Source organism: Theropithecus gelada, chromosome 14 (assembly GCF_003255815.1).
Source record: "Theropithecus gelada isolate Dixy chromosome 14, Tgel_1.0, whole genome shotgun sequence".
Lineage (NCBI taxonomy): Eukaryota > Metazoa > Chordata > Mammalia > Primates > Cercopithecidae > Theropithecus > Theropithecus gelada.
Genome location: NC_037682.1, coordinates 30,043,539 through 30,068,390, shown reverse-complemented (window position 1 = coordinate 30,068,390; position 24,852 = coordinate 30,043,539). Strand labels below are relative to the sequence as shown.

Here is a 24,852-nt window from a genome sequence, read left to right as displayed (position 1 = left end):
TGGGCATCTCTCCATCTGAGAATGCTCTTGCGCCTCTTCTGCTTTGGAGAATCTGCCTCAGGGTGATTGGGTCTACATCTGAACGAAGACTGGGTCTTGAGGTCATCCACAAAATCGGGCACTTGGAATACGTGGCTAAGAAGTCCCAGTATGTGGGTTTTAGGAAGGAATACATGACAGTAGTTAAGAAAAAGCACGGACTTTAGAGGCAGCCTGATTTGGATTTGAATGCCAATTTGTCCCTTGCCTGTGTGACAACCTGATCATACTTGACATTTGAGAGCCTTAGTTGCCTCATTCATAAAATGAATATAATAAAAATCTCCAATACATAAGGTTGTTGTGAAGATTAAATAAGATAACAAAGTGCTTACATGCTTCCGGACATTTAATAGGAACTCAAAAAAATATTTAATCTATGATGTATAATTCTAATATTATTATAAATTGTATCAAGTCAATTCAAATATATTTGTGGCAACTTCTAGGTAGCTCATCCAAATATGGCTAGTTAAGTTACCAACACCCCCTGAAAACATTAACCCTATTTATAGCACAATTTCTATGGCAACACTCCCAACTAACTAGCTGACCTATTTGTCCATTATATGGTTGTGGTCTACTTTGGAGCTACTCCACTATACTTTCAGTCCCTCCTGGAATGTATCCTGAGTCACATATCTGTGAAAGGAAAGTAAAAACTCCAGCCCCCAATTTACTATGTCAGATGGAAAAAAAAAAAAAAAGAAAAAGCCGAAAGTTGAATCATGCAAGAAACTGCCTTTCCTTCTGTTCCTAAGCAGATAGCTAATAGTTAAATATCTCCACAGGTAGCTACTCTATGTTCACCTTATCTTATGTAAAGTGCCAATTTACCGAGCACAAGACAAATACCTAATTATCTATTCCCCTACCAGCTTCTTTTCCCTGGCAACATGTGGATTCAGTAAAGTGACCAGACTCTCCCTCTTTTCCCTCCAGACTGCATTTCCCTTTTAAATATGGAAGCCCTCAAAATCATCTTTGGAGAAAAGTACCGGCTACAGACTGTTACTGTGATTCCATGTTTTTTTCTTCTGGGCATGTCTTTAACCTTGGAAAAATAAGCTTCTAAATTGATTGAGACCTGACTCAGATACTTTTTAGTTTACATATCCAATACCTTTGACCAATTGCAAAATTTCAAAGAATGCTAAAGTCTTCCAGAGCAATACTCTGAGTACCCACTGATCTCATAGCCCAGAATAATTTGCATTATTGGCAAAGAAAGAGACCAAAGGTAATGATGGTGGTGGTGGTGATAATGATGAGGACAATTAAATTTATATCACACTTACTATGTGTAAGAATATTCTTTATAGGCTGGGCATGGTGGCTCACGCCTGTAATCGCAGCACTTTGGGAGGCCGAGGCGGGTGGATCACCTGAGATCAGGCATTTGAGATAAGCCTGGTTAACAATACAGTACTAAAAGTACAAAATTAGCCGGGCATGATGGTGTGTGCCTATAATCCCAGATACTCGGGAGGCTAAGACGGGAGAATTGCTTGAACCTGGGAGGCAGAGGTTGCAGTAAGCCGAGATGATGCCACTGCACTCCAGCTGGTGCAAGAGTGAGACTCTGCCTCAAGAAATTAAAAAAAAAAAAAAAAAAAGAATATACTTTATAGATACTACCTTATTTAACCCTCACTATAACTCTGAAGAGGGATTATTATTCATATTTACTAGATGACAGAACTAAGGCCTGGAGAGATTAGTGGCTTCCCAAAGTCTCACATCCTAGTAAAGTCATAAAGCAAGTGTGAACACAGGGAGTACTACTCCAGAATCCAGCATCTGCCACATGTTGAGAAGCACCCTGGAACCACACAGCCCTGGTTTTGAATCTAGCTCAGCTACTTACTAACTGTGCAATCTGGATGACTTACTGCTGTGATCTGAATGTTTGCATCCCCCCAAAATTCATATGATGAAACCTAATCTCCAAGGTGATTGTATTTGGAGATGGGACCATTGGGAGGTGATGAGGTCACATGGGTGAAGCCTTCATGAATGGGATTGGTGGCCTCAGAAAAGGGGCCCAACAGAGACTCGTTGGCCTTTCTACCATGTGAGGCTAGAGTGAAAAGATAGCTGTCTATGAGGAAGCAGAACCTCACCAGACAAAGAATCTGCCAGTGCCTTGATCTTGAACTTCCAAGCCTCCACAGAACTGTAAGAAATAAATTTTTGTTGTTTATAAGCCACCTGGTATATAGTATTTTGTTACGCAGTCTGAATGGACTAAGACACTTGCTCAACCATAATTTTTCTCATGTAGCCAAAATAACTATTAATACTTTATAGAATTTGAGGAAGACAAATTCAGTTCCTAGCCCATAGTTGACACTCATTATGTGCTGGGTCCTACCGTTTTTGGGGATAACTCCACTCACATACCATGTTTTGAACAAAAGCACAAAATACTATGCTAAAGGGTTAACGACTTTTCCAGTTTAACAAATCCATTTCCACTCAAGTGGTTGACATAAGTTTACAAACGACTGCTTCTTCAACCCTTGACACCAAATCCTTGCTCTCCAGAAGCAGCCACTGAAGTAGCCAAGTTTTTGGAATAGGATTTCTGAGTAAGTTTTCCCCATATTTTTTCTTTTTACCACCACATCTCTTCCATGCCATCAGATCTCCCTGCATCTGAAAAAGAACTCTGGCCAATGAAATAGCCATTAGGACAGGAATGGATGCAAGACAGAGTTGTACAGGATAAAAGCAGACTGGCTGAATGCAGTGGCTCATGCCTGTAATCCCAGCACTTTGGGAGGCAGAGGTGGGTGGATTACTTAAGGTCACGAGTGCAAGACCAGCCCAGTCTCTACTAAACCCAGTCTGTACTAAAAATACAAAAATTAGCCAGGCGTGGTGGTACATGCCTATAATCCCAGCTACTTGGGAGGCTGAGGCAGGAGAATCGTTTCGGCCTGGGAGGCGGAGGCTGCAGTGAGTCAAGATTGTGCCACTGTACTCCAGCCTGGGCAACAGAGCAAGACTCTGTCTCAAAAATGAATGAATGAATGAATGAATTTTTTAAAAACAATAAAAGCAGATTGATGCTTTTATTCTTTTGATGGAAAATCAAGATGCAAAGGACCCTGGACCTTGGGTGAGAACACTAACCCAGGTCTTCTGGTTCCCACTTGAGGAAATCACTTTTCACCTGAGCATGAAATAGGGAATGAGGCTAATACCAGCCTCACAGGAGGTTGTATTAAGTGGAATAAGAAAAATACTAGACATGCTTTAAGTACGCATTGTAGGTTACAGGCATACATGAGCATGAAAATGTTCCTTTTCTTACACCTGTTAATAGCCAAGTAGAAAGAAGAAGAAAACATCAACTCTAATACTTTGAGTTCTTTGTTAGTGAATTTATTTATTCAACAGATGTTTAATAAGCTTCTTAGAGTGTGTAAGGGCACTATGCCAATTGCCCAGGCAGCAAAAATCCTTCCTAAACTCCCTTTTCCCCAAGAACCCATGTACTGTTTATTTGTCTATCTCCTCCAGTAGAGTGAGATAAATGTTCAAAAAGAAATGAGTACAGAGTGCTACAGGGTCATATAGGTAGAACACTATCACACTTGCGTCATAATAAAAGCTTTAAGTAGAAATATCTTGAGTTGGCCCTAAGGATAAGTCCAAGAAAATGAGCTAGAGAGAGGAAAGAAATAATATGCAGGAAATCTAAGAGGTAGGAACACTTGGATGAATTCAGGATGGCTAACAAGTATAGTGAGAGACGCAGAAAATAAGAATTAACCAAATCATGTATCAGTCAAGTTCAGGGGTTAGTCTTTATCAGTCAAGTTCAGGGGTTAGTCTTTATCCCAAGTGTAATGAAGTACCATTGAAAGAAAAGATCATGTTTGTTCCATTGTGAAGAACAAACTAAAAAAAGATAAGCCTGAAAGAGTGAAATCCAGTTAGTGAGGATATGGTGGATTTGGAAAAAGATGGATTTGAGCAAGACTCAGGAGACAGAATTACAGGACTTGAAGACTGGTTATAGGGAATAAAAAAGAGTCAAAGATTCCTCTCAGGTTTCTGGTTTGGGCAACCAGTAGACAATGTAAGCACATGTAGGGAGTATGATGAGTTGGAGTGGAAAAGATTCTGGCTTTGGTTTAAACACGTTGAGGGTGAAGCATATGACTCAGTTATGAGCAGATGCCCCACAGATGGCTGATAATATGGACTGACGGTCAGGAGACACATCTGAGATGCAGGTGATAATAGGATTCATCACATAGAGATGGCTGAGGATGCCAGAGAGGTGCTTAGTTAATCCTTGGAGAGAATGCAGAGTGAAAAAAGCAGACAGTCTAGGCTGGAACACTAAGGTCAACCAACATTTAATGAATGGGAAAGATAAGAGCCTGCAAAAGTGAAAGGAAACTAGAAGAGTTTGGTATTTCATAAGTAAATGGAAGTATGCTTCCAAAATAAGGGTGTGGCAAACAATGCTAATTATTATCTAGGGATCAGGTGAGATGAGGGTAAGAAGGTTCTTTGGGAGGCTCAGGTGGGCGGATCATAAGGTCAGGTGTTTGAGACCAGCCTGGCTAGCATGGCAAAACCCCGTCTCTACTAAAAATGCAAAAAATTAGCCGGGCATGGTGGCGTGCACCTGTAATCCCAGATGCTCTGGAGGCTAAGGCGGGAGAATCACTTGCGCCCAGGAGATGAAGGTTGCAGTGAGCCGCGATAGCACTACTGCACTCCAACCTGGGCAACAGAGCAAGACTCCGTCAAAAAAAATAAATAAATAAAGATTAAAAAGTTATTTTGGTTTTAACAACAAAGAGGTCACTATTGGCCTGGCAAGGGCAGTTTCAATACAGAGGTAGTGATAGAAGCCAGCTTACTACAGGTGAAAAATTGAATGTGAGGTGAAGAAATGGAGACATTATGTATAATCAGCTTATTCAAGATGATTGATAAGAAAGGAAGGAGAGGAAATGGCAGATGGAAATGGAAAGGAGATCAAATTTTTATTTTAAGAGGTAGAATATTTGAACATGTTTAAATCAAAAAGAGAAGACGTTGGTGGAGAAGAAGTAACTGAAGACACAGAGAAGGGGGAATAATTGATGAAGTTAGGTTCCTAGAGAGATCAGAGAGGACAAAGTCCAGAGTGCAGATAAGGGCCATTTCCTTTGGTGGAGGGACTGTATTCCATCAATACAGAAGGGAAGGAGTAAAAGGCAAGGTTACGAAGATAGGTTTCTAAGTGAGAAGGCAGGACGTTAAAGGGGTTCTGTTAAACAGAAAGCTGTTAATTTGGATTAAACTAGAATACAGAACCCTCTCATGCCAGGTTTCTCTGCCACAAGGCATTCTGGGAAGATTCCCAGGATGCCCAGCCAGGAGGTAGGTCATGGCTGCTCTACCTGGGTCTTCCTTTCTGAAAATGCTGCAAGGCAGAACACCCTTGAAGCTGCCAGGGGAATGTCTGACCAACTCTGGGGAAGTTTAGCTCAGGCCCAAAGCAGGACATGGGAGTTTGCGGTTCATATGTGGAAAGTTTCTCCACAGGCAAAGAGTTTCATTTTCTCTCACAATCATCCCTGACCACTCAGGAAACCCTGTCTTTTGTGTTGATCTCAGGAGCTTTAAGACTTGGTAAAAAACAACTTTTAGAGTGTGTGACGCCATCTTTGGGTCTAGAGGCTGTGTGTCAGGACTGAAAGAAGAGGATGAAGATGAAAGCTGATCTTGCATTTCATGGATTTTCTTTTTTTTTTTTTTTTTTTGAGATGAAGTCTCACTCTGTATCGCAGGTTGGAGTGCAGTGGCGTGATCTTGGCTCACTGCCACCATACCTCCTGCATCCTGGTTCAAGTAATTCTCCCACCTTAGCCTCTCGAGTAGCTGGGATTATAGGCATGTGCCACCATGCCCAGCTAATTTTTGTATTTTTAGTGGAGACAGGGTTTCACCATGTTGGCCAGGCTGGTCTTGAACTCCTGACCATGTGATCCACCCACCTCAGCCTCTCAAAGTGCTGGGATTACAGACGTGAGCCACTGCGCCTGGCCCATTTCGTGGGTTTTCTACAGATGACACAGCTATGCTTTAGAGGTCACCGGGAACCAAAAATGAGAGAGGGGCTTGACTGAGTTATTTCACACTGAGTCACTGGGTCTGGTTCACTAGAAGAAAAACAAGTACCAAGGTACTCTGTCTCATCTTCATCTCTCAGTTTAAATCCTCTAGCAGGGAAATGTGAAATTGTCTGGAACTCCTGGTTCACAGAGAAGAACAGGGCCGAGGGAGCTGGGTCACCCACAATTCATCTGGTGTCTTGCATTGGATTGAACCATATGAAATTGCCATTTATTTCAATATAAAAAGGTCAAATATTGGCAATTTCATATGGTTGAACTTAATATTGATAGAAACAAAACATAGTGCCTGCCTCTCAGGATGCATGGTGTCAAGGGACTGTCTTTAGGGGCAGGGTGTGGCAGAGGGGTCACTTGAGGCCCCAAACTTGAGGAAGGCTGGCACAGCTCTGGGCATTGAAGGGCTAAAGTCACATGGGGTTAGGGAAGAAAAGGAGATCCATGTAAGCATTGGCTAAGAGCGTGAAGTCCGGATTCCAGCCTAGATAACAATCCCAGCTCCAACAGAAAAGATTTCTTAGCCTGTCCTGCTCAGTTTTCTCATTCATAACATATGGAGAGTGATACTCACCTGCAATCATGTTGAGAAGATAATAACTGCTAACATGTATTGAGTGCTTGTCAACCAAGAGGTCCCCCACCAAGGCTCTTTTATATAAAAGGCTTATAGGACCCAGAAGAAGCTTCTCCTTATATTACCATTTTTAGTCCAAGTGAAAACAGGATCAGAGCATTCTCTCTTTTATTCCTCCACTACATCTTATCCATTTCTTTTTGCACCTAGCATGCTCCATTGGGATTTCTTGACACATTACTAGACTATAAGCTCCTGAGGACTGAGACCATGTTTCATTTACTTATGGCATGGGCTGGGCAGGGGAGAATGAGGAGGCTGGTATGCGGAAGGGGCAGGACCAGGATGGATTGTGAGTTTAAGACTTGAAAACAGATTAGCTCTAGAGACACAATTGGTTTTTGTTTAGTAAAATATCTAGTTGGATATTTTGGTGGTAAAAAGTCAGAGTGCAGGCCATGATCTAGAAGGATGAGGAAAGAGGCACAGAGAGCTCAGATTACTTTACAGATGAAAAGGAGAGAGGTGTCCAGAGAGCCGGGGAAAGATTCAAAGATGGAGAACAAGGAGGCCCAGGGGGAAATTCCCAGGAGTGGGGAATACTAAAAGATTTTTTTAAAAAGGAGATGCCTAACATTACATTTTTATTTTATTTCTGTCCTACCTGAAATTATTAACAGTGAAATAACACTTGAGATTCAACAGTAGGCGAAGGGGAGATGACTTCTTTTTCATTTTATTACTCTTTTAAACTTTGTCCTTCCCTTTTCTATGAACACGCATTTATTTTGTGATATATTAAAAATGATTTTGCTGCACAGAACTATAGCCCTGCCCCGTCCCGCCTTGATCTGCAATTACGCTGCCTCAAGTCAGAGACACTTTGGCAAGAGAGGAAAGGACTTAGTGGAAAAGGGGCCACATTCCTTGGTGACGTTGATGTAGACTGGAGATAAGGTGTAAAAAAGAGAATTCAGTGGAAGTGGGAAATCAAAGCAAAAGACTAAGACAGACATAAGCCCCTAAAATCTTCAAAGAAAAGATTAATGTAGGAATTAGTTTTGTTTTCCACCAGCCATGAGTGGAGGGTAAGTCAGTCAGTTAAGTGTGTGTGTGTGTGTGTGTGGGCACATACATGTGTGTGTCTTAAATTTTTAAAACAGCAGAACTCAGATGAGCACGCTGGAACACCCAAGGCTATCTAGATCATCTGGGTTTGAACCCCAATTCAGCCAGTTAATATCCACTAAATTGGGATAAGTTACTTCTCTCTGAACCTGTTTTCTCAACCGTAAGACAGTGATAATACTATTAGCTGCTTCATAATCTGCTGTGACTTTTAAACAAGCCCATGTAAAGTGCTTAGAACAATGTCTAACACTTAAGGGACACTCACTAAATATTAGCTATTTGCATCCTGCATCCTTTCAATCTATTTTTCTGAATGGATGCATGAACTGTCAACTGTTACTCAAAAAAAAAGTAGAGGTGCTCATATACCCACAATCAGAAACTCCTGTTTTCCTTCCCTGTCTCTAGTTCATTGCTTCTGGAAGGGAGAGTCCCTGGAGATTGCACCAACGGAATCACCTGGGAACTTGTTAGAAATGCCAGTTCTCCAGCCCCACCTCAGATAAATCTCTGGGAGATTTTGGTGCATGCTCAAGTTTGAGAACGAATGCTCTATTCTCTCCAGAGAGGAATGCCAATGGGAGGAGCTTCAGAGCACTCCTGGAGGGTGGAGGCTCTTTGAGGTCTTCCTTCTAAGTGCCATCTCAACTATATTCCCCCATTAGCACATGTGAGCCCAGAAAAGATCTCACCAGCAGAGTCTTACGTGAGAATTGGGCCACAGGTCCACTTGGATTTCACTTTATTTTGATTTTCCTTTTCCTACCTGTAGCCAGACCCAGTTATTTATTACCTCTTCCTGGTATTGGCTCCTATTTATCACTCCATCCTGTCTCTGTCAGAGACATTGGGGTGTCAGCAAGGTCTCTTATAAATATCTGCCAAGGGCTCCTGACACAAAGAGCTTCTTGGACCCAGGGAAAGCTTCTAGTTTTAAACAGTCCCACCCATCCGGTGCTCTGGGACTCGGCATTTTTCAGGACTCCAGAATCTTGGTTTTCACCATGACATTTACAGAGCAGCTAAGCCTGCCTGTTGAAAACCATCCAGGGCTTAAAGGGCAGTAGCGAGGCTGGCTGGTCTCCAGCAGTTGGCAAACACTGTGACACATTAAATGTCACTGTAGGCTTTGTTTGGTTTTAAATGGAAAAATTGCTAGAGTTATGAAAGCTTACAAACCTTGGCTAAAGAGAAAAAAATTCCCCCTTTTCTTTTTGTCTGCTTTTCCTCCACAGGCTACTTATCTAGGGAATGGCCAGTTGCACCCCATCTCATCTTAGCCCCCACCACCACTTACACACTAATGAGCACCCAACAGTCACAGAGCCCATAACCAAGAGCTAGTTTCCGGAACTCCTCTTGCTGGTGAGAAAGAATGTGCCACCATTACTAATTCAAAGCAGATCCGACCTAGCTACAAACAGCTACACACATTTTCCCAGGATCCTCTACCCTTCCTTTTTCTTTTCCTCTTAAAAGGAATGCTCATGTTTATTTGTATACAAACATTCATCCCCAGCAGAATTCTACTCTAGGTCTTAAAACTAGAAGGGCACTCAAAGGCATTGAACCTAGACTCTTGCTTCCAGCCTGATAGGTTATTGCTCCATTTTACACATAATGTAGCTGAGGCTCAGAAAGTCACTTGCCCAAGGTCCTGTGGATAGTAAGTGCAGAGCTCTCAGACCCAGGGCTCCTGCCTCTTAGACTCTCTTTCCCTTCATCACACTCCTCCCTCCATTTGAGATCAGAGCCCTAGAACTAGATAACAGCTCTTCATTTGCCCCTTTCTTCCCACCTCCAGCCAAGGATAGGGTTTTCTCTTACTTATAGTTAATCTAAATGTATCATCCTTTTTTTTTTTTTTAAAAAAAATTCATCCAACTCCCTCCTGCTGACACACTTCAGCCCTGGAGTTAGGACGCTCTGCTTTCCTTTGCAAGTGTAAGCATGTGAGCACCTGCGTGGGGCGATCTGGGAGGACCTGGCCCTCCTATTTCATTTGCTAACATTTAGGTCAGAAGTAGGCAGGGTTTTGAATGTTTCATGAAGTGACTCACATCCAACAGGCTTCAGAACAAATGACTGCCAAGAAGGAACAGGGCCCACAATGGCAGACGCACTGGGGGTGGAGGACTTGAATTCTAAGAGTGGCTAAGACCTTGATTGTACCCCATTTGTCCTCATTGAGTCTATTTGTTATTTTCATGCTGTGAGAAGAAAAAAATAGGTCAAAAATATTTCTCTGGTTAGCATGCAGATTCAGGTGTGTCTTAGTCTGTGCTGCTATAACAAAATACTTGAGATTGGGTAATTTATGAAGAACAGAAATTTATTTCCTCAGAGTTCTGGAGGTTGGTTCCCAACCTCCAAGATCAAGACACTGGCATCTGTCAAGGGCCTTCTTTCTGCATGAGGACATAGCAGAAGGCAGAAAGGCAAAGAGAGGGCAAGAAGGGGCTGAACTTGCCCTTTTATAATGCACCAACCCCACTCATGGGTGAAGCCTTCATGACGTAATCACCTTTTAAAGGTCCTACCTCTTAATATTACTACAATGGCAATTAAATGTCAACATGAGTTTTGGACTGGACAAATATTCAAACCATAGCCCAATAGGAGGCCCTAATAAGTGTGTCTTCTCCAACTTTCCCAACTCTGGGCCTCTCTGCTCCTCCTCCCCATTGCTAGAACTGCTTAGTACAAATTAGGAGGCTGTGTAGAGTTGGGTGAAGTGCCCTGACCTGGCTATACAAGCTCTGCTGTGCATCAGGTAAAACACTCAACTCTTCTGATTCCCAGTTTTCTCATCTGGAAATACATCATAGGGCACCTTAATGATTAAATGGAGACAGATGTAAAGATATTGCAGTACCCACCAAATATCAGCCCCTTTTCCTCATTCCTGATCATATTAGTGCATTTTTTCCACTCAAAGGCATTTGTATTATAATGGGGGGCAGCCTCTACAATAATATTTTTTTAAAAGATGAATCTCTAATGGTGGTTTAAAGCCTTGGAAATAAGCCCAAGAAAAAAGCGAGGTGATACTGTTGCAGCAGGCAAGGGACCCTCAATGACAACACGCATTGAAAAGACTTGACAGGCAAAGAGTCAAGGGTTTAAGTCAGCAACAAGTCACAGGGAAAGCCAGCAGAACTTAAATGGCTTCCTTCATCTTTCTTCTCATGTGGGAGGACCCTAATTATCACACAGCAACTATGTGGTTAAGAGTAGCACATATTTATTGAGCTCCTACTATGTGCTCTGTCTCTAGACCACTGCCAATGTCTTCATTTCCCCTTGGTCCCCCTTCCATCCAACAGCCTACCCCATTCCTTTGTATCCTTCATCCCCTTCTCTCACAATCCTTCCCACCCATACACCACCATTGACTCTCAGCTGCCTTGTCTGAACAGATGTCATGAGAAAGGCTGTCCCTTGGGGCCAACATAGGACACAGAGAACAACCAAGCTGGCAGGTAAGGATGCCACTACCACCACCTGAGAGACTGGCAGAGACAGAGATGAGGCTATTCTGTTTGCTCTTCACCTTCCGCTAAAGGTATTTCCTGAGCGTTTTCTGATGATGAAGGAGCCAGTCAAGAAGATCCATGGCCTTCCTTGCAGCCCTCCTAAGTTGAACTGATTCTGTTCAGGGAGCCACTTCTTACTTCTGCTTTTGTTTTGTTTTGTTTTGTTTTGTTTTTTCAGATGCAATTTCACTCTTGTTGCCCAGGCTGGAGTGCAATGGCACTATCTCAGCTCACTGCAACCTCCGCCTCCCAGGTTCAAGCGATTCTCCAGCTTTAGCCTCCTGAGCAGGTGGGATTACAGGCATATGCCACCACACCCGGCTAATTATTTTGCATTTTTGGTAGAGACGGGGTTTCTCCATGTTGATCAGGCTGGCCTTGAACTCCCGAACTCAGGTGATCTGCCCGCCTAGGCTTCCCAAAGTGCTGGGCACTTCTTACTTCTAACCTAAGTCCTATTGTCTGCACCAACAGCAGGCACATCTTATGGAGAGGTTGGGCTTCTTTTTAGCCTTCCCAGATGTCCTTCCTCCCTTCAGCCACTTGCATTTTCCTCTCTTTGGAAGGGTGGGGGTAGGAAGGAGGAACAAACTCAAGTCCACAAAATGTGGTTTCTGAGGCCGGGCACAATGGCTCATGCCTGTAATCCCAGCATTGTGGGAGGCCAAGGTGGGCCGATCACTTGAGGTCAGGAGTTTGAGTCCAGCCTGGCCAACATAGTAAAACCCTGTCTCTACAAAATACAAAAATCAGCCGAGTGTGGTGGCACATGCCTGTGGTCCCAGCTACTTAGGAGGCTAAGGCAGGAGAATTGCTTGAACTCAGGAGGCAGAGGTTGCAGTGAGCTGAGATCGTACCACTGCACTCCATCCTGGGCAACAGAGCAAGACTCCATCTGAAAAAAAAAAAAATGTGGTTTCTGGCTCTTAAAATCAATGCCAATAAATGTCAGAAAATTTGCTACTGGCAAGTGAGGCAGTTTGTAAAATAAGTGTGGGCACTTTGGCCTTGGGCCTCTGGGCCAGCACTTATCACTCTGTGCCTCTGACATTGAAGACTGGCATTGCCAGAGGCCCTATCATATAATTCCAATGCTGGATAGGAGGCATCAGTGTATATCTCATAGAATGTCAAAGCCCAAGTGGGCACTTAGAGGGGATCCATTGCAACCCCCTTATCAAGGACCATCTGTTTAGACTTTCCCACCTTTGTGAATGGGCAGTGAGTTTTGTAAAGGAGGAAAATGTCCTTCACTGAGAAAGGTAGCTGAACTACTGTACTTGGTCAAGTTCAAGTTTCTCTGCACGACCTTTGAGGATGTCCATCTTGCTCACCTTTCACCACCCGCTGCCTCCAAGAGTACCAGACCACTCGTACATCCTCACAGTGCTATAACCTCAGTGCCTTTGTGCAGGCTGGCATTGACTGGAATGTCCTGTTGCCCCTCTCCCTACATTCACCTGAGAAACTTTTACCTATTGGTTATGATTCAGCTCAGCTACCACTGCCTTTAGAAGCTTGAATGTGACCATAAACAAGAATTTGTCAGGCTCCAGAGACAGGCTGACTGAGGGTCGAATATCTGTCCATTCCCAAGTCCCTTTACCTCTACAAACCTTAGTGTCCTCATCTATAAAGTGGGAATAATAACATGGAACTTTCAAGGCTGTTAAAGAGGGAGATAAAAGTGCTCAGTCTAGTAGCTGTTCACCTAGTGAACACTCAAATTCAGTAACCATTTTCATGTTTCTTGATATTCTCCACTCTGTCCTTCCATTCTTGACTGGGATGAACGCTTCTCTCTATCACTGTGCTTTTATATGTGTGCTATGTTTTAATCACTTTATTGAAGTGTAATTTACATACAACAAAATGTACCCATTTTAAGTGCATGGTTTGAAGAGTTTTGACAAATGTAGACACCTGTGCATACCTGTGCATACGGAACATTTCTGTCACTCCCAAAGGTTTCCTTGTGTTCCTTCCCAGTTGATCTCTATTCCCCTATACCTGGCCCTAAGAAACCACTGATCTCTTTGTTCTTTCTTTTTTTGTTTAGGCAGAGTCTCACTCTGTCCCCTAGGCTACAGGGCAGTGGCACAGTCTCAGCTCACTGCAACCTCCGCCTCCCAGGTTCAAGCAATTCTCCTGCCTCAGCCTCTCCAGGAGTTGGGATTATAGGCACATGCCACTATGCCCAGCTAATTTTTTTGTATTTTTAGTACAGATGGGGTTTCACCATGTTGGCCAGGCTGGTCTTGAATTCCTGACGTCAGATGATCCACCTCCCTCGACCTCCAAAATTGCTGGGATTACAGGCGTGAGCCACTGCACCCAGCCCCAACTGATCTCTTTCTATTGATACGTGTTACATTGTCTTTTCTTAGAGCTTCATATAAATGGAATCATACAGTACATATTCCTTTGTGTCTGGCTCTGTTCATTCAATATAATGTTCTGAGAGTCTTTGAATGCATCAGTAGCTGGTTCCTTATTACTATACTTTTAACCTTGTGTCATAATCTATCTGATTCCTCCACTAGACTGTGAGGCCTTCAAATATTTAATCTTTTTCTTCTTTCGTTCTCAAATAGGTACTCAGTAAATGTGAGCGGGAAGGAGGAAGGAAGAGTGAGGGAGTTGCCATGGGGATTAGCTAAGATCTTGGTTGCAGCCTTGCTACCGGTCCATCCCTGGGAGGCAGTACTCACAGTCCCAGCAGAACCCCATCCACAGGCACTTACAGCAGCCAGTCCACAGCCACCAGCAGGCTGATGTCCTCTGTTGGCAAGCCCACGGCCGTCAGAATGAGGAGCATGGTGACCAGTCCGGCACTGGGGATACTGGCCGCGCCGACGCTTGCCAGGGTGGCTGTGAGGCTATAAGAACAGAGAAGTCCAGGTCATGGAAACGGAAAGAATCTTAGCAAAACCAACCCTGGCAATTTTAAGCTCTAATTTTCCTGCAGCCATAAAATCCCCACCCTCCCAACCCCCACCCCATACTCTGCACCAAGGAATAGAGAAATCTAAAGTACTAAGACCCAGGAATTAAGGATTAAGGCCTATTTGGGTTCTGCTCAACTATGATGTAAGCTTATAAATTCATGGATTGGAGCCTTATTCCCATCATGCTATCCAATTAGTCTAATATATCACAGGGCTCAAATAAGGTAAGCGTGGCTCTAAAAGCAGGCAAGGAAATACTAAAGATAAAAACAAATCGCCCTTAATCCTCCCATGGGAACACAACTGCATTCATTTTTGCTTATGCTTTTATGTCTCTGTGAGCACCAGAGGCTTTTGGACTACGTGGCAAGGGTCTGAGAAGGCCATTGCCAAGGTTAACAGGAGAACTCAGAATAGCAAATATCCAGACGCAACTGAGTTGGACATCAGGGGAACAAATCAACAGATTCCAAATGACACTAAGCATCAGGCGCCTGGATGCCTCACTGTGGGCTGGAAAATACATTATTCAGAAGGAGGATGCCAAGAAATGATAATGAAAGAAAGGGAGGTTTTCTTTCTGAAGCATCTCATCAGTGCTTTCCGAACAATGCCAGGGCCACACCCAGCACCATTTTGAAGTTTGTCTCTGGGAGAGGGTTAATCTGGAGTTCCAGTGCCCTGTCCTGACACCAGGGAGTCTCTGCGGTCTGGCAAAGGGCAGTGACTCTTTTTCCTCTTTTCTGGATGCCATCTGTACAAAGCTGTCACATCAAAATATCATATCAAAATATTCAAGAGTACTTTAGAAATATGGATTCCTAAGCTGTTTTTGTGGGTACCAAAAGGTAACGGGGACTGCTTTCTTTGTAGTCATAAAATCCCAGAAATTTTATGAGCTGAGAGGCAGCCTCTCAAATTGTTTCAACTAAATCCGGGCCATCAGTGCGACCAAGCACAGAATCCTGGGGTCTTATCATCGGGAGGGCCCTGAATATACCTAATCTTACGTCTGGGAGATTAAGTCCCCTGGAGAGCCTGTGGTTTGAGCTGTTTTTCCCATATTGCCATCCTTCCCAGGTTTAGGCCCATCCTTGCATAGACACTTCCCCTGGGTGTGATCTACAGACTCCCCAACCACACCCTTCCCCTCCCACTCCATGGTGTCAAGGCTCGGCGCACTCCAATTTCCTTGAATCTATCTGGGTCACAAGAGGTACAGTGTGGAGTGCTCAGCCGTGAAAGTTCAGCAGTTGAACAACCTGAGTTCAAATTCCAGCTCTGCCACTTAATAACCACGTGACTACAGGCAACTTAACCTCTCTGTGCCTTGATTTCCTCGCCTGTAAAAAGGAGGCAGTAATGGTATCTCTTTCATGGGCTGGTCAGAAGCTTTCAGGAGCTAATAAATTAAAATGCACTTAGAAGGGCCGGGCACATTCTGACCCATCCCCACTCCGCCCCATCCCGCCCAGTGAATGTGAATTGTTTTTCTTGTCAAGAAATCTGGATAGGACCAGGCTGCTTTGCAATGAAAACTTCCCTAAAACCCCGAGAGCTGGAAGAAGGGAATTCTCAACCATTTCCCAAACAGACAGAACACCAGGGAAGGGGAACTCCCCAAGTTCCAACGGTCTTGACCTTGACTGTTTTATTTACAGCATCAGTTGCTCTGAGTCACTCTTGCACATCCCTTTGAACTGTGGTTAACATTAACATTATCTGGTTATCTTTTGGTTGTGTGAGACAAAGTCTTATCAAGATAATTCTTCCTGGAAGTTGCTTTCCCCTCTTGTCCTCCACCCTAATAATATCCTCACCCTCCAGTGGGCACAGTGTCTGTCTGTGGAATTCTAAGCCCTGCAAGAGTTCCTCGGGCGGTGATTTTCCCTGCATCCCTCATTGCTTTCTGCTTTGCCTGGTCTTCCACTCCCCTGGCTCACTTCTCTAGGGTTCCTGGAAGCTGTTAAGATACTAGACACACAATATCAGAGCAGAACCTCACAGTAACCCTGCAAGGGACTTATATGGTAACACCTGCTTTCACGGTGAGGAAAACATATATAGGATGGGTGGAGAAACTTAGGTCACACAGCTTGAACATGGTCTGCTGGGATTTGAACAACGGTCTACTTGATTTCAATGCCACGCTGGTCCTTGATGGCCTTGATCCCTCCCTACATTGAAAATTCTATGAATTAATAAAATGCTGAGAATTTCTAATCACTATTTTCCTACATGCAGTGAAAGGAGAGGAATGAAGAATTTACTTGGAAGTGCAGCATGAAGATAGATTTGGCTATTTTCCTCCAAATAAACTGCAGGCATGAAGTATATCCACCCGTGGTGGGTGCCCCAGAGGTAGCCCTTGTGGGGTCTACAATTCAGGAGGATTCGACTGAACTCACCCAGGGGCCAGAGATTTAAATGTGTATGGTCAAACTCATCTTTTGTCAACTGAAAATGCTCAGTAGTATCACTGTTAATATAAAACAAACCCTATGTAGATAAATTCATAGAATTTAAGCATAAATTCAATCACTCACTGGTCTATTCTCCCATCTGTAAGTTCCCATCTAATAGTGTGAACTTAATGGAAAATATGGTTACCATCAAGACCAATTGTTGAGAGAGCAGAAATGACTTTTGCTTGGCAAAAGACTGTCTTAAGAAGCCCTTTTTGTCTTTGAGTTTTAAAGCAAGGGAGGTTAGCAGTCTTGTGATAATTGTTAGGACATAATTTTGAAAGACTTGATCTTCTGACCTGAAATATGTTTTCCATTGTCAGTAACATCATGGTACTCATGATGTCATGGCCACATTTTTCTTTAATATTCTAGGAGTGTTGTGTGTTTTATTAGACATCAATAATAATAATAGAAGCTAACATTTATTGACTGGTGCCTGGTTCACACTCATAAGAGACTATGAGCCAGGCACCATGTACTCAGCCACCCTAGAATTTGTTATTGTTCCCATTATGCAGATGAGGAAACTGAGGCTCCCTTGTAGTATATAATTCATAGGGTGGTTGTGAAGATTTTATTATATGTATGTAAATTATTATTTTGCAACCCAACAGTATAATATGGTGGAGGCAGTGTGTGTAATGGTTAAAAACACAAACCCCAGAGTAAGGTGGTCTGGGTTCAAATCCCATTTCTGCCTCTTATAAACAGTGTGATCCTGGCCCAGTTACCTCATCTTACTGTGCCTCATTTTCTCCATCTGTAAAACACGGAACCCAGTATCTACTTTTTAGGGCTGTTTCTAGGATCACAAGTTAAATAAATGGAAGCATATGCCAGCATTTGGAAACTTAAATTGTAGTTGTTCCTCTAGATGGCTGTGTGTGATCTATTCTCTGAGCCTCTGTTTCCTTATCTAAGGTGAGATAATTTAGCAAGAGAGTCACTGGAAGACATTTCAGATGATACATTCTAGCTGATTAAATAAATGTGATTGCTATTTCATGTTTTCATATTGTGTGTGTGTGTATTAAACATGGGGAATTTTTCTTTTCTCTATTTGCTGAGTTGCTAAAGTGAACTCAGATGCACATGGGATATTCACTAAATCTTCTGGAATGGTTATAAGGATAAAGGAGAAAGCTGTGTTTTAACAAAAATGTCCTTGAGCTGGTTGAATACCTCAGAGCTAGACAGATCAAGCACAGGCTCTGAAGTGGCCATTCCATGGCAATATCAGCCCCTAGAACACATAGAGGACATGATTAGAGGAATTTTCCAGCACTGCTACAGATACTGGGTGGTCCCTTAGTTTGAACTTTTTAAAAATCTGAGCATGTAGAGACATCAGACCCAAATGAACACTGCCTCTTAGGAGAGATCTCCTAAAATGGCCCTAGTCCACTAAAGGCCTACCAGAGAATGGACTGTTGAATAACATGAATCAACCAGACACCAGATTATTACCAAAGTTTCTAATATAGAGGTTGACAGTGCTGCCTGGGGGAGAAACTGAAGTGGGAGAAAGAGGCTAGCGCCTTAGCCTGAACCCAAAAAATATTGCCCCTTCTAATGCCCAATGGAAAAAGCCAATAAAAACACTATTCTAATGTCTGTTTTTGAGTCATAGTCAGAAAGAAGAAATGACTTGTGGTTGGAAGAAGTAAACTGTGGAATAGAAATTTGACTTGTGCCTCTGCCACCCATAACCATGAGACCTAGGTTTGTCACATAATTTCTTTGAGCCTCACATGCCTCCTCTGTAAAATGGGAATAATGACTATCCCTTCTCTTCAGGACTGCTGGGCATGTTCAAAGCAATATATGGAAAGAGTCTGCTACCTCAGAGGAACCAAAGAGTGGAGTGATTATCATCGTGGAGGATGAAAGTGTATTCCAGTGTCGACCTCATTCATTTCCTAAAATGAATCACCCAGGCCTTGGCTATTCTAATATCTGGAATTCTCTTTCTACTACAAGTACATCTGTCACACAGAATGTGACTCACTTACTCCCTATGTTTTCTGATCACATAGAGTCGAGAAGGGAAATAAAACTTACACATTATTGAGTCCAAAACTGACAAACTCCAGTGTCTTAAAAGACCAAGCTGTGGTGACAGGTGCAGCAGACCAGGCATAAGTAATAGGGTAGGCAGGGGAGACTGTAGGAAACTGAAGTGCAGCTGTCTTACAAGAGGATGAATTTCTAACTTTTTACAATATATTTCAAGGCAAACAAAGCAACACTCTGGGCTGGGAGTCCATCCATGAACTCCAACTTTTAGCCCCAAATTATGAATACCTTCCTTATTTATAGATGAGGAAATTGAGACTGAGAGTAGGGATATAACATAAGTTAGGGCAGAAATTGGCTTCTGGCTTAATTGAAGCATTTAGATGGGTTGAGAGTGATAATATTAAAATGATGATTGCAGAAAGCTTTATTTCATGCTATAATGTCAATATAACATTGAAAGGGTTGAAGACCGATATTTTCAATGACTTAACCTATAAGCAAGAAAGTGAAGTGTTAGTTTGGCATTATAATAGGTGTGATCTTTAAGTTTATGGTGAGGCAACACATTTTTAATGATCTCTTAGGAAAATGTTCTTTCTGAGTTTTTAAAATGATGAATGCATTTAAATAAAAACAGCTTTAGTAAAAGCAAAACTATGTGCTATTTATTTGTAATAAAATCTTATATGTCATATTTAGGAATCTCTTCCAGTATTTTGTAATTTCTGCCGTTACCCTCTGGCGACAGAATATTGAACGGAGCATATTTTAGTGAAACAAAAATTGGATCCAGAGTCAGCTGATGTTGGCCTCAGTTACAGTCCTGTCAAATCATTACTGATGTTGGCCTTACTTACAGCCATGCTGTAGCCATGGACAAACTACCATGCCTCTTGGTGCCTGAGTTTCTTCGTCTATTAAATGGGCAAGGAAATTACCCTGCCTACATCACAGGATTGCTAAAAATCAAATAATATCCAATTTCTAAAGCAAGTTGACATGTGCAATACAAACAGGAGGCATTAATGAGAGTCTTCTTTCTTGTCGCAATCTTTTCCTTTTGAAGGCTGCCAATAATTCCTCTTCTTTTATTACCTTCATTGTCTTCCACCAGCAGAAATGAAATTCAAGTGGCCTCTGTCACATGGAGCTAGTGTGGAGGGGAAACGGGGTAGAACAACAGGTAGTTGTTTTTGTGTTTTACCCCACCCTCCTCACCTTACAGTCACAATCTGTCCTCCATCCAGGACAACACCATTCATTTGGGCTATAAAGATGGCGGCCACCGCTTCGTAAAGGGCTGTACCATCCATGTTAATGGTTGCTCCAACAGGAAGGACGAATCTAGTCACACGTTTATCAATCCCCAGATTTTCTTCCAGGCAACGGAAGGTGACAGGCAAAGTTCCAGCACTGAGAACAAAGAGAAAGAGAGAGACAGGGTTATGTCCACTTTAGAGAAGCAGGACAATGCACAAAATGGAACGCCACTGCATCCTTAGTTTTTCTTGTTTTGTGTCAATCAAGCAAGGTGACATGCAAAAAAGCAGTATCTGGAGCCAGATTAAAAACTGGTGAGTTGGAGGCTGAAATTCAATCTTACTGAGATGCTAATAGGCAGCAAAATATTTTCGTTGGTTCTGGTTCTGGAGATACATTCAGAACTTGAAGATGTTTTCTTTTGACCACTGTTTCCATCTTGGATTCGATATTGTAGTGCATCTGATTGCCCATATTAATTGGGTTGCAAAAAAAAAAAAAATCTATGTCAGAAAAGAATCAGCTATCAACAGTGAAATGGGTTGAGGAATTTTTGGATAACCCATAATTTCATGCTAGAAATGCTGTTTCCAATAAAATGACTGAATGGATCGCATTTAGCCCCAAGAAATTGCCCTGAGCTGGGCTTGCTAATTTCCACAACAATAAACATGTCCAGCACCCTTCAGCATGAGCTGAAGCACTTCACTGGGGAACCTCACAGATAGTCCAACACCCTGATACATGCTCATCAGCCAATTCTACAGTCACTTCAATGACATGGGGCAGGAAAGCATGTGTTCAATAGCAAATCAGAGACTAAATATGAAGTGACTTCACCCCCACTCCTCCCAGGCCTGGGATGTGGATTCATGACCACATGATCCAGCCTCAAAGGCCAGAATTCCTGACATGTTCATATGTCTTCAAAATTGGAGACCAATAAAAAATAAGGATTGCTAAAGGCCAGAATATTATCTCCATGTGGATAGACGGGCATGGGAGGGTGAGTGGATTTGCTGCAAGGTTTAAGTAATGTAGAAAGCAATGCAAAACACTCAAGCTGCCATGGAAGTGCTTCATGGTCCGTCCTCTTGATTTTTTTCTATTCAAACTTTAGCAAAGTGAATTAGAAAACCTGCAATGCAGACAACACTTGGAGGTGTTTTCTCTCTTGCACTTACAGCTTTTGTCAAAGTTTCCTCCTACTGGTCAGAATTAGTGACTAAGCTGGACATAGATCCCTGTAGAGGTCTTGGTTTCTCAGAGAGTGGGAGAAGACCATCTGCTCCAGGGAAGCTAAATGAAATGAAGATTCCAGGGCCTATCCAGAACCAACGAATCAGAAGCCCTAAAACTAGGGATGCCCAGATGTGCATCTTATCAAACCACTGGCCCACAAGCTCCTAAAACAACCTTAGGAGAGCCAAATTTCTCTTACCAGAACATTCTTTGTGATTTCAAGTCAGAGGTCTGTCTCATGCCTCCTTCTTGGTCTTGGGTAGGAAGAAGAAATGTTTGTTGGGGAACATTTCATAACTAAAATCTTGCAAACCCAGGGCAAAGTTGGAGCCTGGCCTCATTTGCACGCAGGAGATGCCATTAGACCTGGCTTGCTGTCTTAATGCGAAGTCAGTGTCCCTTTCTTCCTCTTACCCCACCCTCTCCTGGGCCCTTTCGAAGGGTTGCCAGGACACCAGGACTGGTCTGAGATGACTGCTCAGTTGTGGTTGGTGGCCAGGATTCTCGATTGCAAGGATTCTCAAATCTAAGGACACTTTTGGGATTGCTGGAATACATTTATATTTATTATTGCATTCATTTTTCCAAACTGTCATCAAATGGTCTTTGGACAATTAAGTAGATTGGGAAAAATGATCGGTAAGTATAAAAATATCCTCTATTTCTCTACTGGACAGACTTTCTTTGTGTCTTTAAACCCACCCACCCAATCAAACTAGGACTTGAGAATTTTAATTTCAAGCTTTCCTATGTGGACGGGCTGACATTCTGACATTGCTTTTTTGGCTCCTGCCTCAATGGCCATATGACAGCCTTCAAATGTTGCTAATAATAATTATTATTAATAAATAATAAATGTTGCTTCTTTTGTTTTTTATGTATTAGTTTTAACAGCCTGCACTGAAGTTGGAGGGCTGAAGACAAGCCAGTCTCAGGCCAACCCCCTCCCTCTGCCCTCCCTGACACCAGCCTCTGGAACCATGGAGAAAAGCCGTTCAACTACCCTCAACATTTTTATTCTGTACAAGGGCCGAGGAGGCAGGAAGGATATTTTGTGGGCTGTTCCTGGGTTTTGCTTTTTTTTTTCTTCTCTGTGACCATGATGGCAAAGAAACCTTCAGTTAATTCTCGGTACATGACTCATGTCACACAGCCTTTTAAACAAAGAAATTCCACATCCAGGCAAAAACCACATTTTAACGAAAGATTAAAACCACATTTTTTTTTTCAAATGAAATATAGGGTTGGGGAAGAAATCGGTCTAATATTTGCAGCCTTGGTTGGATAATCTGAGCATTTGTCTCTGATTTAAATACAAATTTGGGCCATGCAAATTCCCTTAAGATTCACCTTGTCTTACAAAGTTACTGAAATAATGGCCTAGTCATTCAAAAGAAAATAATACTAATATTTTTGAAATAGTTGAAAGATCTAAACCATAAAGGTATTGGAAGAAAATAAAAAGTCATATTGTATTAACTCGAGAAGCTATTCCTAAGCAAAATCTAAATTCTAAATTCTAAAGAAAAGTACTGATAGCTTTGACTAAGTACAAATTTAAAACTTCTAGAGGCAAAAAGCACAGTAACTTTTTAAGACAAATGTCAAGTGAAGAGAAAGATTATTTGCAACTTGTGACACATGAGCTAATATTCTTATACAAAAAGAGAGCTTGAAAATCAATCAGGGAGGGACGAATACCTCAACAGGGAAATGACCAAGTTCATGAACAATTCACGAGGCAGGGGAAAAGGGGAGGGGAAGGAGAAGTAAAGATATGCATATCCCATGAGATTACTTTTCACCCAATAGGACTGGAAAGCATTAAAGTGACCGGTAATATCCAGAGCTGGTAAGTAAGCGGGGATGGGCACACCCTCAAACCCCAGTTAATGGGAACATAAAATAATAAATTTTTCTGAATAGCAATCTGGTAACGTGATTCAAAACCGTCAATGTGCATACCATTTAACTCTGAAATTCCACTTATCCTGAGGGGATCATCATACAACCTTGCAGAGATGTATTTGTAAGGATATTTGTCACAGCCCTGTTTAATAGACATGCCTTAAATGTACATCACTGTGGCTAGGATGGGGTGGGGTTTGCATTGTAGTACATACAGTGCATTATTATGCAGTTTAAAAAATGGTAGTAAAGTCTATTGCAATAGATATAACTTTTATGATATGTTGACTAGTAAAAAATAGCTATTTATAAAACAGCATATATATACATAGTAAGAACTTGAAAGATATATAACTAAAGACTAATTAAAAGGTTATGACCAATTATCACTGGGTGATAGAATAATTGGCAAAGCTCATTTTCTTCTTCAAAACTGTATTCACTGCCTGAACTTTTTCACAATGAGCCTGCAGAAATTTTATTTTATTTTTGTTTTCTGGTTATGAGCCAGGTATGAGATAAAGTATGAGATACCAGGCTTATAACCAGAAAACAAAAATAAAATTAAACCAGGTGGGTTTTTTTTTCTTTTTCCTCTTTTCTTCAAGTGGAGATCTGTATGGATAGAGATACTTAGTCATGGGAAATTTATAAAACCAAGAAGGAAATTTTGAAGTGTTTTCCTTCATCTTCGGAAAATGGGTGCAGAATCTAGATCCTCAAGATTGTGTATATTCCAGCTTGGTCTGAAACCCTATTTTCTACTAGCACTGAATCCTCATTGATTTGCAAGGTGGAAATTTAATTTGGTTTCCCAGGCATTATTGGTCTGTTAGGTCGCTTAAGGGAAACCTGACTGCCTGCTCAGCAGCCGTGGAGCAACAGGCCCTGCTGTGTCATGGAGTGCCACCTCACCAGCAGTGCATGGGCACAGGGTCTGCAACAAGGACCTGATGATGGGCTATGGGTTTCAGAATTTGCTTCCCTCCCTGTTTTATGATTCAGTCTTAGTTTTGTGACCCAAGGACATATGTGCAGACATAAAACAATGATTGCAAGCTGAAAGTAAAACACTAGTCTTAAAAATTTTCAATTGTAAGGCATTTCTTTCTTTCTTTTTTTCTTTCTTTCTTTTTTTTTTTTTTTCCACATGGAGCCTCACTTTGTCACCTAGGCTAGAGTGCAGTGATGCAATCTCAGCTCACTGCAACCTCCGCCTCCTAGGTTCAAGCAATTCTCCTGCCACAGACTCCCGAATAGCTGGGACTATAGGCACTCCCCACCGCACCTGGCTAAGTTTTGTATTTTTAGTAGAGATGGGGTTTCACCATGTTAGCCAGGCTGGTCTCGAACTCCTGACTTCAAGTGATCTGCCTGCCGAGGCCTCCCAAAGTGCTGGGATTACAAGCATGAGCCACTGCGCCCAGCCCAATTGTAAGGCATTTCTTATGTATTTCTTCTTGTTCATTTTTTGGGTTGTTTTTGTTACATTCAGTCCAAGATGATAGTCCAAAAACTGATTTTTCTCTGCATATCTCTGGGGTCCTCTTTGGCTTTCTAGGCACTGGAACTAGGTAATAA

General features: G+C 42.3%; 1 protein-coding gene across 3 annotated transcripts in view; it reads right to left on the bottom strand.

Annotated features, from left to right (window-relative positions):
• SLC1A2 (solute carrier family 1 member 2) overlaps positions 1 to 24,852 on the bottom strand; it is a 164,306-nt gene that overhangs the window by 7,425 nt on the left and 132,029 nt on the right. For all 3 annotated transcript variants that reach the window (XM_025355220.1, XM_025355219.1, XM_025355221.1), the window contains 2 exons: positions 20,080 to 20,274; positions 14,171 to 14,305 (listed from right to left, as the gene is read on the bottom strand). In XM_025355220.1, the coding sequence (XP_025211005.1) occupies positions 14,171 to 14,305; positions 20,080 to 20,274 (330 nt within the window). The remainder of the gene's footprint in view (positions 1 to 14,170; positions 14,306 to 20,079; positions 20,275 to 24,852) is intronic.